Source organism: Thamnophis elegans, chromosome 4 (genome assembly GCF_009769535.1).
Source record: "Thamnophis elegans isolate rThaEle1 chromosome 4, rThaEle1.pri, whole genome shotgun sequence".
Lineage (NCBI taxonomy): Eukaryota > Metazoa > Chordata > Lepidosauria > Squamata > Colubridae > Thamnophis > Thamnophis elegans.
The window spans coordinates 1,340,654-1,358,259 of NC_045544.1; the positions used below are offsets into that span (position 1 = coordinate 1,340,654).

Consider the following 17,606-nt stretch of genomic DNA (forward strand, 5'->3'; position numbering starts at 1 on the left):
TCAGTTCTTTGAAATGTCTTTATTTCTAAACTATAAAAGATATTTACCCAATATTATACAATGGGACACGGTGGCTCAGTGGCTAAAGGACCCTATTTTTGAAGTGGGCAAAAAGATGACAGTCCTCTTTATTTTTATTTATTAGAATGTTAACTCACCCTTTATAACTTTATAGGGAATACGATGGGTCAGTGGCTAAGATGCTGAGCTTGTCGATCAGAAAGGTTGGTTTGAATCCCTAGCGCCGCGTAACGGAGTGAGCTCCCGTTACTTGTCCCAGCTTCTGCCAACCTAGCAGTTCGAAAGCACATAAAAAATGCAAGTAGAAAAATAGGGACCATCTTTGATGGGAAGGTAACAGCGTTCCGTGCGCCTTCGGCATTCAGTCATGCCGGCCACATGACCACGGAGACGTCTTTGGACAGTGCTGGCTCTTCGGCTTTGAAACGGAGATGAGCACTGCCCCCTAGAGTCGGGAACGACTAGCACATATTTGCAAGGGGAACCTTTACCTTTATTAATATTATCCTTCTCCTCTTTTCTACTTCCTTCTCCTATTGGTATCTATTACTTATCACTTGTATGTTATGATTAATGGTTGTAACTATTATGATATATGATCTTATCACTTTGTGTGTACCCTGAGAGCTTATGCACCGAACACAAATTCTTTCTGTGTCTAATCACACTTGGCCAATAAAGAATTCTATTCTATCAATAGGTTATAAAATGAAAAGGGTTTTACATATATGCACGGAAGGATACAGCATGCCCTTTTCACTTACTTAAATATTTATAATTCCATATTCAGAGGAGCTCATGAAATGCATTATTAATGAAGGCCTTTAGAAGCCCACCAAACAATATTTAAGGGCAGGAAATTTTACTTGACAAGTCACTATAATAAATGTTAATTTAAAATGCTTTCCCTTTAAGTCACTGTGACAGAGATTGTATCATTTCTTTAGCCAGTGTTCATATAGTAGCTGAAGATGGGCATTCAAATTCCCAGAGTTCAGAAGAGCCCCCGAACAGGTATGTCAAATATTTAATGACGTTTATTGTGAAAGTGCAACATAACTGTAGTATCAGTACATCTGGAGTTGAGTAGAAAAGTAGAGTTTTAAACTGAGGACAATAGGATTAGTAGATGTTCAGGAAAAAGGGATAAGATCCTTCCCCCAGTCCGTCTTTTCATAGTCATATTCAACTTCTTTAACAATACAGATCATGTCTATGGAGATTCTCAATCATCCAGATCATCGTTGTCCCAAAGGTTTTTTTTTTTCAAGAGTCAAGGGAACTTTCTTTATTTTTGAAGACCTTCTGCTTCAGAACTCTGATGAAGAAGCTTCTTGGATGAGAGGAAAAACATCTTCAAAGAAAAACAAGAAAGTCCAGTTGCCTCTTGAAAAAGAACCACCTTTGGGACAATACAGACCATGGTTAATGATGCCTGCCTGTTGGTGGAATGACCAACCAATGGAATAAATGCCCAAAATCTGTTCCAGAAGACCTCTGATGTCTGATTATGTTGTTATTGGATATAGGCTGCTACATCTAGTGCTACAAATGCCTTACTACTTCCTTGCGGGTAGCCAAAACCTTGCGGGTTTCTTCCAAAACCATCTACGTATTTGCCCCTCTGTTGAACAAAGCAAGATGCTGCACTAAATGAATTTTCTTGCTTTATATAGATTTTTAAAACCTTTTTTCCCCTTCTAGTTCCTCAAGCAAATGCTTTTTCTTTTCAGTATCTGTTTTGTTTCTTCATACTTTAGTCTGACTACCTGTCCCTGTGCCTAAAACCCAATTCAGTGTTTCTCAACCGTGTCAACTTGAAGATGTCTGGACTTCAACTCCCAGAATTCCCCAGCCAGCATTCGCTGGCTGGGGAATTCTGGGAGTTGAAGTCCAGACAACTTCAAGTTGACAAGGTTGAGAAACACTGACCTAATTATTACGGTGACTCATTCAACGCCTTTTGTAAGCAGTTCAGGTGGACGTTACCTGTTTAGAGCTGCCGGCAGTATTTTTCAAATCGGGGTTTTGGGCGGGCGGGCGGGGAATGAAAGGTAAACATTTGCTAGGCAACATGGACCAAATCAGATTCCTAAATTTAGAACCAGTGGGAACATACTGGCAATAATCCACGTGTCCTTATTTGAACAAAAGCCACCAAGTCTCTTGAGTCGACGAAAGCGAGGCCATTCCCCCCCTCCTCCCCCCAAGATTTCTGGGAGAAAGTCATCCTGTAACGCCTAGAGATTTTGTTTGTTCCCGGTGACACTGGAAATAAAATAGCTACGATGCAGAGTGGCATATTAGTTCATCTTTGTATGAAGGAGATCGTGTTAAAAGCAGCCACGCTATCAGAGAGAGGAAACGGTTAAGGCGATTGCTGGTTCAATAGTTCCTGGGCCGTCAAGGCAACCGGAGTGTGATTTCTCACACCTGCTAGTCTAGTGGATAGTAAAGATAAAGCAGAAATGCAGCCCTGACCATTATTAAAGAGGTTGCTTTTTGCCAGGGCTCCCGAGTGCTTTGGATTTAATCTCCCAGGCGATGCTTCCGGCTGCCCAGGTCTGCAAGCATGGAATCCATGTACAAACTTTTACAGGAGCTGCATGTTTTTCTAATTTGGAGATGAAGTATGAAGCATGCCAAGCTGATTGCCTACTCATCTTGGTATCTTAATGACTACCACCTGTCTGTGGGTTGTATCTTATGAGTTATGACTGTACAGATAGCAATAGCAATAGCAGTTAGACTTATATACCGCTTCATAGGGCTTTCAGCCCTCTCTAAGCGGTTTACAGAGTCAGCATATTGCCCCCAACAACAATCTGGGTCCTCGTTTTACTCACCTCGGAAGGATGGAAGGCTGAGTCAACCCTGAGCCGGTGAGATTTGAACAGCCGAACTGCCGAACTAGCAGTACAGCACTCTAACCACTGCGCCACCTTGGCTCCCCAACTTACAGCAGTTCATTTAATAACCGCTCAGAGTTACAACGGCATTGGAAAAAAATGACTTACGACCGTTTTTCGCACTAATGACTGTTGCGGCATCCCGATGGTGACATGATCAGAATCCAGATTCTTGGCAACTGATTCATGTTTGTGATAGTTCCAGTGTTCCAGGCTCATCTGATCACCTTTTTTAACCTTCTGACAAGCGAAGTCAATGGATTCACTTAGCAACTTAACGACTGCAGCGATTCACTTAACAACTGCGGCAAGAAAGACTGTAAAATGGGCAAAACTCACGTAACAAATGTTTCACTTAGCAACAGAAATTTGGGGCTCAGTTGCGGTTGTAAATTGAGGGCAACCTGTGTCTCATGATTTACGATTTATAAATCATTACTAGAGCTTTTGCAACGAAGGCAAATTCCTTGTGTGCCCAGTCATACTTGGCCAATAAAGAATATTCTATTCTATTTTGTACAGGCAAAGCCTTAAGATGAGTTGACAACATTCTTTATGTTTTAGATGAATACCGTGTTTCCCTGAAAATAAGACAGGGTCTTATTTTCTTTTGACCCCCGAAATAAGCACTTGGCCTTATTTTCGGGGAGTTCTTATTATTTTTGAGGTGCAGGAAGAGGGAAGCGTGGTCACCTACTGGCTGCTGCTGTGTTGCAATATTTTCGGGGAGGGCTTATTTTTTTGGGGGGGGGGCTTATTTTAGGACATGCACTCAGAAGCACAATTGGACTTATTATCCCGGGGGATCTTATTTTTGGAGAAACAGGGTAATCACTTTGGAAGGAATAGTGGTATAGATATAGGAAAGGCACTTTAAGCCTTGCTGGACTCCCCTTTTCACCCAGTCATTCAGCATACCTGATCATGTGAGGCAGAACTGATAACCTGAAATAAAATCCTCAGATGGCAGCAAACAACTTCTTCTGCAACTTTTTGCCCTGCCTATTGCAAAATGCAGGGCCTCGGCAGAAAGGAGGGGAAGGAAAAGACTTTAGGAATTGCTGCTACCATGTTTTCCCGAAAATAAGACAGGGTCTTATTTTCTTTTGACACACACAGACCCAAATAAGCACTTGGCCTTATTTTTGGGGAGGTCTTATGAGTTTTGACGTACAGGAGGCGGCGAGCATGGTCACCTCATGGTTGCTGCTGTGCTGTAATATTTTTTGGGGGTCTTATTTTTGGGGGAGGTCTTATTTTCAGGGAAACAGAATAGCAGCTTTCTTAGGGAACCAAGGTGGCGCAGTGGTTAAATGCAGCACTGCAGGCTACTTCAGCTGACTGCAGTTCTGCAGTTCGGCTGTTCAAATCTCACCGGCTCAAGGTTGACTCAGCCTTCCATCCTTCCGAGGTGGGTAAAATGAGGACCCGGATTGTTGTTGGGGGCGATATGCTGACTCTGTAAACCGCTTAGAGAGGGCTGAAAGCCCTATGAAGCGGTATATAAGTCTAACTGCTGTTGCTATTCTTCATTTTCTCATTCTCTTTCTCCCTCCTCCCAGATGAATGAGGAGAGGGAAAAGAATCACACCTTATTCGTTCTGCAAAAATCTGGATCAGCCCTAGAGAAAGGGAAGGAGTTACAAAGACCCTCACTTTGTGGGGTAATAGAGATGCCTTAGAGAGAGAGAGAGAGAGAGGCAGGCTAATGAGGGACGGGGAGGGAGTGTTAATGCAAATGTACCACTGTTTTCTGGATAGGCGGAATGAAGCCGTGTTCAGCATTACTTTAGTTAACGTGGGAGATCTGGGTCAGAGGCCTTGTCTGAAAAGATTTGCATTGAAGCCCACGGGGCACTACTTATGCCCCGCCAAAGAAGATTCTTTTGTGTGCTCACACTTGTCCTGCACAATTTTAAGCCCTATGGCAGTGTTTCTCAACCTTGACAACTTGAAGATGTCCGGACTTCAACTCCCGGAATTCCCCAGCCAGCATTTGCTGGCTGGGGAATTCTGGGAGTTGAAGGCCAGACATCTTCAAGTTGCCAAGGTTGAGAAACACTGTCCTAGACACTGAATTGTTTATACGTGAATGCTGGCTGGGGAATTCTGGGAGTTGAAGGCCAGACATCTTCAAGTTGCCAAGGTTGAGAAACACTTGCCCTATGGATTCTCAGGTCCCTTTGCGACTTTAGATTATTATTTTTTTAAGCACACTTTGAAGTAACAATATGTTCTCGAGGACAACATTTCATGGAAGACCTCTTTAAATCCAGCAATTAACATTGTAGTAATGAATGGAATTGCGTATTCTCCTAACTCTCATTAAACTTAATGGAGTTTCCAAGTCAAAGATGCCAAGATTGTGCCTCAAAGTCATTTGAATACGAGGAAATCATCTTTGTTCTCTCTGTTGTCTGCTTAATTTATAGTGAAGATAACCAGGGGAGCACGGACGAGAATCCCTTGGCGAAATGGGTGGCTGATCCCGCAAACACAGAGTGGATGGAGAGTGAGTATGGATGAGCGGTGGTTCCTCTGCAGGGATTTAGCAGTCTTGGATCAATAACTCAGATTGCTGCATTTATCAGATTAATTATACTCTGGACCAGGGGTGGGTTTCTCGCCCCGTTTCAACCAGTTCGGTTGGAACGGGGCCGGCGACGTCCTCGTGCACGCGCGCAGTGCACGCATGCGTACTAGCGCCTGTGCGATGCTCCAGCTGCTCCTGGAGGATCGCGCAGGCGCTGTATGCATTCTGCGCATGCGTGGAAGCGCAGAACTCGTCAAAACCGGGGAAGAAATGCGGGCGGGCGGGTGGATCCTTCGGCGTTCCCGGAAGTTACTTCCGGGTTCGCCGACAAACCGGTTCGCGGGGACCGCCGCGAACCGCCTGAAACCCACCCCTGCTCTGGACCATCAGCTTCTGGATTGCTTGAACTGGTTTTTTTTTTTTAATTCAGATGATATTTATAAATTCCAAGTACGCAGTGCAAAATTGTCTGCAAAACATGTCCGTTTGAGTATATAATGAACTCTTTCAAGGAACTTTTAATCTGAGAACCATCCTGTTCCAAGATTGAAAGGCTTCTAAACTGTTTGAATAGTCTGTTTGCAGCTGGGGGTGGGAAATTTTCTATCATTTCAAGCTTGTAACAGTTTGAAAGATGATGTTTTGCAAGCCCCTAGAATCAGATATCGTTTCTCTGTTTCGCAGCAATGTTACAGTAGTTCACAAAAATAAATATTGTATTATGTACAATCATAACTTAGTACTCTTAAAAAAATGTTTGTTAGTTGCTTGATAAGGAAATTATTTACATATGTGAGTTAGGTGAAACACATACGTTGAAAGGTATGTATTTTGTACAAGTTCAAAGACATAAGCAAAACCTGAAAAATAAAATGTTGCATTTGGTGTGTGCTTCCTTTCTCCAGTGAATCTGGAAGAAAACCTCTTCATTGTAAGGAAATCCTAGGAAATTAAACTTTGGAAATACTATTTTAAATTGCCTTTCTGAAATAATATATGCATTGGATAGTAATTTCTCTTCTTGTTTTAATTGCATTCACTTCTTGGCTCAAAATCTTGCCAGCTTTTTGTAAATATTTGTTCACTTAAAAAAAACTTTATGCTGTGACAGAAATGAGAAAGAACAGATATGAATTTATACACATCTGAAAGTGTACTAGAAACAGACAAGAACTGAGCACATGTGCTTCAGTTTGAACAATGTTCCTTAGAGAGATGTAAAATAAAAAGGAACTGCTACCTGTAGTAGTTATACTTAGGCTAGATATTAAGGAATCAGGGCTGAAAATGTAAATTGTCACACGAGCAATTGTATAATGTGAGGAATCACAATATAGAAGATGCATTTTCAAATCTAAAATGCCTATTCAGTTGTTTACTGCTTACAAACTTCAATTATGCAAATACATTCATTAGAAGCCTTATGTATCTAAAATGCTTATTTAGGTACATACCCATCAACATGTATTCTAATGAATGTATTTAAATAAGTGCACTTTTAAGAATTAAACAAGTCTTTGTAGATTTATTTCTAAAAATAAGCATTTCAAAACTTCAGGCTTTCTGCAGATTTCTGGTAATGCAAAGCAGAAATCCGGGTAGTGCAGGAGGAAATCAAGAGGCTGATTTTAAACATTTTTATTTGTATCTCGCTAACTCACCTGAAGTTGTGAAGCAGTATCAAATGAATAATATGCTTCTGACTAGACACAAACAGAATATGGTATGTATGTGTCATTTATCATTTATTTTTAATCATTATTTTATTGTACCCTATAGATGTTTGTGTTGCACATTTTTACTATTTTTTAAAAGAAATATTTCCAATAACAATTCATTAAGGGTTTTTTCCCTCTTTGATTTTAGATCCTGACGAAGTAATATATGATGATGTACCCAGAGAAAATTCAGACTCTGAACCAGGTATAAGTTTAAATTCAATTTTAATTAGCAGTATTGGTGGGGAGGGGGATACTAAGTGGAAGAAATGTTTAATTTTCCTTAGCTGTCCTTCTACAATATTTCCTATATTTTAGGCCATTGTCATATAAAATGGGGATGGAGATTGAAGTCTTTGGCTTTAAAATAGCATGCTGGGACTATGCACCCCAAATGATGACTTGGGCCTAATAAAAATTATATGGAAATCAAAATATATTTCATTTTCATATAATTAAAATTAATAAAGATGGTTACTCTCCAGGCATTTAATAATTCAATAATTGTGGAGATTTTTCAAGGCTCATCAATGATTCTGGATTGTGTATCTATTTTCCAATTCTGGGTTTATATAGGCATGACAATCAAACCTTACCGAAGCGAAAAAGTTAGTTTGAGGTTGATTTAGATCAGGGAAATAAATAGGAATATACAAAACCTACTGTGTTAAGGTTGGAATGCTTTGATTGATTGATTGATTGATTGATTGATTGGGTGGTTTAAATAATTAATATGGCTGCCCATCCCATAACAGTGATTTTGGGCAGCAGCTGTGTTCTGAAGAACACTGGAATGTTGTGTTTTTCTTCCCAACTTACACATAAACTCATCCATTTCAGAAGTTGTTGCTACAATTGGTAGCTTCCAGGCAATAGTTTGTGGTCCAGAAGAAATATGGAATGTTAGAAATGTTCACACAAACACACACTCTCTCTCTCTCTCTCTCTCTCTATATGGACTTCCCTAGAAGTGATCTCTCAAAAGGAGTAATCATTACTCAGAGCCAAGGTGGCGCAGTGGTTAAATGCAGCACTGCAGGCTACTGCTAGATCAGCAGGTCAGCGGTTCAAATCTCACCGGCTCAGGGTTGACTCAGCCTTCCATCCTTCCGAGGTGGGTAAAATGAGGACCCAGATTGTTGGGGGCAATATGCTGACTCTCTGTAAACCGCTTAGAGAGGCCTGAAAGGCCTATGAAGCGGTATATAAGTCTACTGCTATTGCTATTGCTATTACTCAATTGGAAGAGATGGTCATAACACTCACAGCACCAAGAATCTCGCCAACCTAGCCAAGTCTTGTCTGATTACTAATAGCGGGTCTGTTGAAGCTTCTGCTTCAATTCCATATAAAAGCTGTTTCATGTCAACATCCTTTTGGTCTCAGCTGACTGTGTGTAGAAAGCTATGTCGGGCTTTATTTAGGGCCTGTGGTTTTTCAATACTATTCTGGATCTAATTATTTTTATGACATGGTGCCTTTGATGTTGATGTTGCATCACATGGTTTTCCTTTTTTACTTGATATTGTTCCATCCTGCACATTTTCCGTCAAATTAAGCATCATATTTTTTTCAAGGTCGAGGAAACTCTTATCAAAGTTATGCAAATACAATTCCAGCTTCCAAGCTGAGCCACCACGACCATTAGAAGACCACCGAATGTTTATATCTGTGTGATATAAATCTGGAACGATCTCCCCGTGGAGTTTCGGACCCTCGCCACCCTTCAGGCCGTTAAGACCTGGCTGTCCCAGCAGGCCTGGGGTTGTTGAGTCCCCCCCCTACTCGAATTGGTTGTGTTTTTTAAATTGTTTGTATTGTTGTCTTGTTTTTTTGTCTTACTTTTTTGTATTTGTTCCCCTCCCCTTGGCTTTTGTTCAGCCGCCCTGAGTCCCGCTGGGAATAGGGCGGCATACAAGTCGAATAAATCCAAATCCAAATCCAAAATCCAAATGATGTTGTGACACTACAGTAGACAATCTTACATGCAGACTATTTGCTCTAAAGGATTCTTCCCCTCTCTTTATCGTCATCATAAGTCATATATTGAATATGTACCAGTAAAACAGAATGTTATAAGAGCATTTTCCCCTCTTTTTATTACTCATTTTATGTCATATCCCCTCCCTTCTTGCCTTAGGACATATGGGGTAATGTTTTTCTAAACAAGTGACGGGTTTGCCAAAAGTCAATGTTATCCCAAACCTGTTGTTTTCTGCCTTTGTATATTGACAGGCACAGTTTATGTCTGCTGAGACCCATAATTTTTTTCCAGGGAATAATACTTACCTGATGTTTTGACGTGATGTGTTTGTCCCGATCTTTCTTCTGGTCCTTCATCTCTACATGGAATGTCTTGATCTCAGCTACATTTCATACCATCTTTTAGAATGTTTAGATACTTCCCAACCTGTTCATTCTTTGTCGCCAAGAAAAAGATTCCTTGATTTTACATTTAAGCGTAGATATATTTTTTTCTGAAATTCTATATATGGTGATATTGTATGCCAGTAGTGCAGTGTTTCTCAACCTTGGCACAGCTGGGGGATTCTGGGAGTTGAAGTCCACAGGACTTAAAGTCGCCAAGGTTGAGAAACACTGCACTAGTGCATACTAACTGAGAGAAAATACACAATATAAATATTATATAAATACACAATTTTACTGAAATCAGCTGTTTCTATTTTGCCAGGTAGTTTTTTTGTAGCATTGCTTATCTTTTTTTTTTTAATTGAAAATTTTTGGAAAAAAAAAAGCTTTTACAAATATTTACCTCCCCTCCCCCACCCTCCGCACCCAACACCCCCCCCCAACCTCCCCCCCCCCCCCGACTTCCCAGAACAAATACAGGGTATAAATCTCTAACAAAGATGGTCTAAAATAAACTTAAAGAAAGTTAGTATCATCTTTCATTTGAGCTTTAACTCCTCTTTTGTTAGGCTAGCTCTAAACAGATTATATCATTCCTTGCTTCTTCAGTCATAAACTATCTGGAATTTCTTAGTCCTGTATTTATTTTGAATATAGTCAATCCATCTTCTCCACTCCAGTTTATATCTCTCATTTGAGTGGTCCTTAAGATATGCTGATATTTTAGCCATCTCTGCTAGGTTTGTTACTTTCAATGTCCATTCTTGAATAGTAGGCAAATCTTCCTTCTTCCAGTATTGCACCACCAACAGTCTTGCTGCGGTTATTAAATGCAAAATCAGGTTAGTCTCTATAACTGTACAATCAGTAGTTATACCTAACAAGAATAATTGAGGGGTAAACTTTATCCTCTTTTTAAGAACATTTTGCATAATCCATCATATTTTATCCAAAATGCTTTAACTTTTTTACAAGTCCACCATATATGGTAATATGTAGCATCGACACAATCACATCTCCAGCATTTAGGTTGCAAATTCGGATACATACAGGCCAGTTTTTTAGGATCCAAATGCCATCTATAAAACATCTTATAAAAGTTCTCTCTCAAATTTTGGGCTTGTGTGCATTTTACATTTCTTATGTAGCATTGCTTATCTTAATTCACCCAACCCCTTTTATATAAAGCCGCCTCACCCTAGGACAGTGATGGTTAACCTTTTTGGTGCCGAGTGCAGAACCTGGAGTTTGCACTCACTGGAGCACCGGAACCCAGAAGATAGCAGCTGGATGGTGCGCATGTGCGCAGCGCCCAGCTGCTTTTCTGGTTTCTGGCACGCTCATGGCCACAGAGCAGCTGGCGATGGCTCACATCCCACAGAGAGGCCCCTGCGTGCCACCTCTGGCACGTGTGCCATAGGTTCACCATTACGGCCCAAGGATGACTCTGGATGCTTCTTAACCAAGATTCTGCAGAAGCCTAGGGTTCCATGAGAGGTCTTCCCTGGGAGATCATGGTTTATTTAAAACACACAAGAACCAAACAAAAACCCTCTAAACTCCAACATTGAATTGATCCACTGGAGCGTTTGCCAACCGTGGGTGGGGATTGCGCATGCACATGCAAGCAGCGAGGTAAATAAAGTGCCCGCTGAGGAGGGAGGAGCAGCAGATGATGACAGATGCACCAGAGAGAATCGGAGACGCTGCTGAGGCCTCTACACCAGGCCTCCCCCTGCTGGTGTGCCGGCCTTCCTGCAGGTGCAGCGAAGTCTCAAGACAGACCCAGGAGACGCAGGACTTTGAGGGCCCGGGCACCAGTGCAGCAGAATGCCTGCCTTCCTGCAGGTGCCGCAGCCCAGGGGGCTCCATCTCAGGGCAGGCACAGGAGACGTGAACTAAACGTCCAGTTCCGAGGGCTAGTCTGACTTGGCTTCCTTGGGGCCATCTTCTCCAATTCAACTTGGCCAAGGAGACTTATTTTCTCAGAGAAAAACATCTGACAATCTCACTTTCCATGAGTTACATAGTATGAAAGCATATTCCCCCCCCTTTTTTTATTTCATTCAATCATATCCAATTCTCAGAGGCAGCCTGGATACATCCCTGCAGTTGTCCACAGCTGACTTTAGAACACCATTTGTCGGCTGTGACCAGGGGGGCATTTGCCCAGGTTCGCCTGGTGCACCAATTGCGTCCCTACCTGAACCGGGAGGCCCTCGCAACAGTCACTCATGTCCTTGTGACCTCAAGACTGGACTACTGCAATGCGCTCTACATGGGGCAGCCCTTGAAGAGCATTCGGAGACTTCAGCTTGTCCAGAATGCAGCCGCGTGAGCGATTGTGGGTGCACCCCGGTACACCCACGTTACACCTATCCTCCGCGAGCTGCACTGGCTGCCTGTTGGTCTCCGGATACGCTTCAAGGTGCTAGTCGTCACTTATAAAGCCCTTCATGGTATTGGACCTGGGTACTTGAGAGACCGCCTGCTGCCAATTACCTCCAACAGACCTATTAGATCCCACAGAGATCTAATCCCACAGGCCACAGAGTAGGCCTCCTCCGAATCCCATCTACTGGCCAATGCCGATTGGCTACCACCCGGAGGAGAGCCTTCTCTGTGGCTGCTCTGGCCCTCTGGAACGTGCTCCCCGTGGAGATTCGGACCCTCACCACCCTTCAGGCTTTCCGCAAAGCCCTTAAAACCTGGCTGTTTCGACAGGCCTGGGGTTGACGAGTTCCCGTCCCCTCTCGAACTGTGTGGTTGTTGATTGCTTTTAAATTCTTTTGTAGTTGCTTGCTTGTTGTTTCCCCCTGTCTGTATTCCCTTCCTTTGATTTGTGAGCCGCCCTGAGACACTCCGGGAATAGGGTGGCATATAAATGCAATAAATCCAAATCCAAAAGTAGTTCGTCATTGCCTCCTTTCTAGGGCTGAGAAAAAGTGACCGGCCCATATTCACCCAGCTGGTCACAGTTTCTGATGCCTTAACTATTGCACCAAATTGGCATTTCATGGAGGTGCATAGGTTTGTGCTGTTCTATGGTGGCATCTGTATTTCGGAATAGCCTTCCACTTGTTTTGGAAAATTGCGTTTTACAATTATTATTTTTTTCAGAAAAACTGTCCTGGTGGGCCAGTGCCTAGGATGTCATGTTTTGGAGTTTTATGATTGTACAATATTAAAGATTTAATTTTTTTAAATTGAGAATCTATTTTTATTTTTGTTTCAATAATATAAATCATTAATAACCTTTGAATTGTGAAAGGAAATGGATAGATAAATGAAAATGGAATTTGTAAGACATGAAATAATGGAAGGAAATAGTCATTCTTAAACATATACACAATAAAATGTATTTTCGTTTATGCCCAGATTTTTTTTAAAATTAAAATTATGGCTTTTTAAATTTAAGCTGCGTTTCCTAGAGATTATATTTTGTAAGAAATTCTAAGCCTGAAGTCCAAATTTTTAAAATTTGTGCATTGATAATAGACCTTCCCTTTATTTTTCATTCCTTGGACTGAAAATAGCAAAGAAAGATTTTCATTTACAGTCATAGATATTTGAGATAGAATTTTTCCATGAGTAGAACTTAATTATATTTATATTTTAATGGATGCAGAGGAGATGATTTATGATGATGTTGAGAATGGAGATGAAGGTGGAAACAGCTCTCTGGAATATGGGTGGAGTTCCAGTGAGTTTGAAAGCTATGAAGAGCAGAGCGACTCAGAGAGTAAAAATGGAATACCCAGTTCTTTTCTGCGTGGCAACCACAGAAGACAAGTATGTAATTCTGAGGGCTTTTTCTAGCATATTTGTGCTTCCCAAAGTTGTTGTAAGTCAATGTTTATATCATCCAGCTGCATTACATAATTCCAAGCCAAAACAAGCACATAAAATATTAAGCAGTTTTGAAGCAAGAGGTAGAATATCTCATGGCATTTCATAAATGGATTTGTACTCGGGAAGTATTAGATTCCACCCTAATACAGATGCTCTTATTTCCTGATATCAATGTAATTTATGTACAGTGTATAGTAGAAGTTGTTCAGTGTGATGGTACCTACAAAGGGAGAGATGGTGTGATGGATTAGTTGAAGTGGCTGTTTCTCAGCAAGGAGGGAACACAATCAAAGGGGGGCATGTATGTCAACACAGCCCATAGGTGGATAGGAGACAGAGGAACAGCTTAAGGATAGTCACACCCTAGAACAGAGGGTGGCAACCTTAAATAGCAATAGCAATAGCAGTTCGACTTATATACCGCTTCATAGGGCTTTCAGCCCTCTCTAAGCAGTTTACAGAGTCAGCATATCGCCCCCAACAATCCGGGTCCTCATTTCACCCACCTCGGAAGGATGGAAGGCTGAGTCAACCTTGAGCCGGTGAGATTAGAACCGCTGAACTGCAGAATTGCAGTCAGCTGAAGTAGCCTGCAGTACTGCACCCTAACCACTGCGCCATCTCGGCTCTATTTAAACACTCCAAGAGCCACAAAGTTCATAACTGGAAGCTCCCCTCCCACATTCAATTCTGGAGTCGACCAGAAGTCTGGTTCTCTCCCCCCCACCACCATAGAGTGCTCCTCCTAGCACGGCATACTTTTTCCTATACCTGTCCTAACCAAAAGCCTTATCAATTGTGGAACCCACTGGCAAACACGCCCCTTGCCATAGAGTCTCCTTCTGGTGTGCAGCCCCCGCCAGACGCTCCTCTCAACATTGTGTCAACAGGCGCCGTAGCTGCAGCAAAGGGATGAAAGAGCCACATGTGGCTCCAGAGCCGCAGGTTGCTGGCCTCTGCCCTAAAACCTCTCGGGGTTCGTAGGTTAGTAAAGATTTCGCCTGGTAAGATTCTATCTATTGGTGTGAGGAAATAAAGAGCTGAACTTTGGCTGGATTGTTCTATATCATTCTTGGGCTGAGCTTGACACTGTTTTCTTATTATGAATCCTAATATTTAATATAGTGTTTAATTCATTCCTTTATAACTCTGTAATAACCAGATGAACCTTCAGTTGTAAGTAATGCTCTGCAATCCTCTAACAAAAGTGGACTTCATTTTATGTTTTCAAAACTCAAAGTTCATTTCAGGTCTGTCTTGAAAGAACTGAAAATAAAGTGAAGAAAGAAATAACATTAGGGGAAATGTGAGATCAGAGGCTTGGGGTGTAAATAGTTTAACAATTTAACAGTGACGTAAATGAGAATCATATTTAAGATGATGAATGTAGATATGAAAAGTAGTTTTTAAATTGAATGCTATATCAAGAACTAATTTTAAATAGTTAGAATAGTTAGTGCCCCATAATTTTAAAACAGTGCCATAGTAAAACTCTAACCATAATGTGACTAGGATTATTTCAGGACTAAATCCAGATTGACTCCAAATTGATTGCAGTGTTCAAGACATGTAAGGGCAGTATTGGACTTCTTCCCGTGACTCCTTCTGGAAACTCTAATAAACTGAATAAAACTCTTAATAAGAAAAAGAAAGTATATTTATATCACACACAAAAATTGTTTCAGTTCTTTAATTCTATGGCTTTGAAAATCCTGAATTAATTCATTGAAGTAAAAAAAAAAATAGAAAAGAAACTATAAAAGTTCCTCGAATGATCTTAGAAAAGGTACTTTTCTCAAAACCAGGCGACCATGAGTTCTAATCCTATCGTGCTCATGAAGTCCCATTGGTGACTATGGCCAGCCACTTTCAGCCCCAGGAAAAAGAAAAGGTAAAAACACTTCTAAAAAGCTCGCTAAGAAAATTGCAGGGACTTCTCTAAGCAGTGTCCAGGAGTCCAGGCTGACTCAATGTGCTCTACACACACACACACACACACACACACACACACACGTTGGAACGATGCCGCATTCTGCATGAGAAGCAAGTGAGTTTTACAGAAAGAGATATTAATGCCTCCTGTCTGGTAAAGAAGTAACCAGCTGTCCTCTGCATTCTTAAGTGTTCAACTTTATCGTCAAGAAAGACTTCAGTAGAGATTAAAACATTATTCCGGGGACTGGTGATAATTAATCCCAAAATAAAATACATTAGGATGATCCCGGGATGAAAATCAGATGAGACAGCCATAAATCCTCCTGTCTCTCGGAGCTTTCTGGAAAAAAGGGGGTCAAGCTAGGTGTATTTTCGTTTCAGTGATTTTCATTCATTAACTGTGTAGTGAAATCCGTGTCTAAAGTGGTTCTTATTCACCATTTCCTTTCCTATAGCCTATCCCTTATCTTTCATGATCAAAGGCTAACAGGGATCTCTGTACCTGCTAACTGTATAATTAAATGAAAGCGAACCAAAGCCGGGGGAGCGAGCGATCGAAGAAGGCCCCAAAATTAAGCGGGATCTTTTGGGAACGGCCCGGGACGCGGGAAAAATTATGAGAAAGCGTGCCTGTCCCGCCAAATGTGGGACGTCTGGTCACCTTAGATTAAGGGTAAGGGAGGGGAACAAATCGCAGAACAAATTAGTCCAGATTGGAGCGGATTGAAGTAACAGAGATAATATATACGTTGCTGTAATGTCCCTCCAATAATTGGTGTAAGGCCATAAGTAAAGACTGTTTATTTTTATTTATTTATTGGCATCCCAACTTTATTATTTTTTATAAATAACTCTAGGCAGCTAACACAGACTATTAGTAATGTCTTCCTCATCCTGTTTTCCCCACCACAACCCTGTGAAATGGGTTGGTCTGAGAAAGAGTGTGATTGATCTAAGGTCGCCCAGCTGGTTGTCATGGCTGAGGTGGGACTTGAACTCCCGGCCGCCCGGTTTCTAGCCTGCTGCTTTAACCGCTAGACCAAATTGGCTCTCTACTATATGCCGTATACATTTCTTAAATATCCCATTCCTATTATACCCAACTGCTGTTTCTTACAGCATCCCCATGGTCACATGATCAAAATGTGGACACTTGGCAACTCATATTTATGACGGTTGCAGTGTCCTGGTGTCATGTGATCACGTTTTGTGACCTTTTGACAAGCAGTCACTGAGGAAGCCAGATTCACTTAACAACCCTATTACTAACATAACTACTACAGTGATTCACTTATCAACTGTGGCAAGAAATGTTCTGAAATAGGGGAAAACTCACTTAGCAACAGAAATTTTGGGCTCACTCCTGGTCGTAAGTCAAGGACTACCAAGGGGCAAAATATATCCTTTTTTTTTTTTACATTGCCATTCTTTTTTTTTTCTAATCTGGCCCCCAGCAGTGCACATACAGCCCAATCCCTTTAAATTTTGAGGTTGTATCTTTTTGTGTGTGCCGCAGTTCTCCCATGACCTGACCCGTTTGAAGGAGCACTATGAGAAAAAGATGAAAGACCTGATGACTAACACGGTGGGAGGAGTAGAGATTCAGCAAATGAAGCAAAAACACGAGTTGAAGGTAAACATCCTCGATTTTCCAACCAGCTAAATGTTAAAACGGTTGTTCTGCAGACACAATGAATGTGTGTTTTAGTAAACGAAGCTGATGGAAAAAATTAGCTTGTGTTCACCCCGTGCTGTTTGCGTTGCCCTCACTTTAAAAGAACTTTATCAGGGGTTTTATGCCAACTTTTGGGGCTGCTGTTTTAACATTTAGGGAATGAAACATACAGTTAATTTTCTTTCTGGATTTTTTGGCTCTGCCGTTGCAGTTTAATTCACCTAGATAAGTCGTTGTTAGTCTGCTTCAGTGGATATCTCTCTGGAAGATCATGTAGATTTTAGCTTCTGGGGGAGTTTTGAGTTTAAATAAATGTGGTTGTCGTTTTTCTTTTTCAGTATAAGTACCCTTTAGCATTAAATAGCTAATGTCTAATTGGGGATACCAGCATTACTTTATCTTGTTATGGAATCAGGGAAAAACACTTTCCATGAAGGAGCAGAAACTGCAGATGCAAGTGAAAATTTGAGAGTGTCCTTCTTTCTCTCCAAATTTGGACACGCCTGGTGAGCTATGCAAGGAAATTCTCATACTGGTTGGCCGCTTCCCCAGTTTCTGGATATGAAGATTCGTACAATCAAAGGAGGAGTAGG

The 17,606-nt window shown here is 41.4% G+C and overlaps 1 protein-coding gene across 1 annotated transcript in view; it reads left to right on the forward strand.

The window, feature by feature from the left end:
* The window catches only part of ARHGEF10 (Rho guanine nucleotide exchange factor 10), a 112,301-nt gene that overhangs the window by 26,624 nt on the left and 68,071 nt on the right, over positions 1-17,606 (forward strand). The window contains exons 5-9 of the mRNA XM_032217148.1: positions 969-1,035; positions 5,363-5,442; positions 7,330-7,386; positions 13,180-13,343; positions 16,855-16,971. Of these exons, the coding sequence (XP_032073039.1) occupies positions 969-1,035; positions 5,363-5,442; positions 7,330-7,386; positions 13,180-13,343; positions 16,855-16,971 (485 nt within the window). The remainder of the gene's footprint in view (positions 1-968; positions 1,036-5,362; positions 5,443-7,329; positions 7,387-13,179; positions 13,344-16,854; positions 16,972-17,606) is intronic.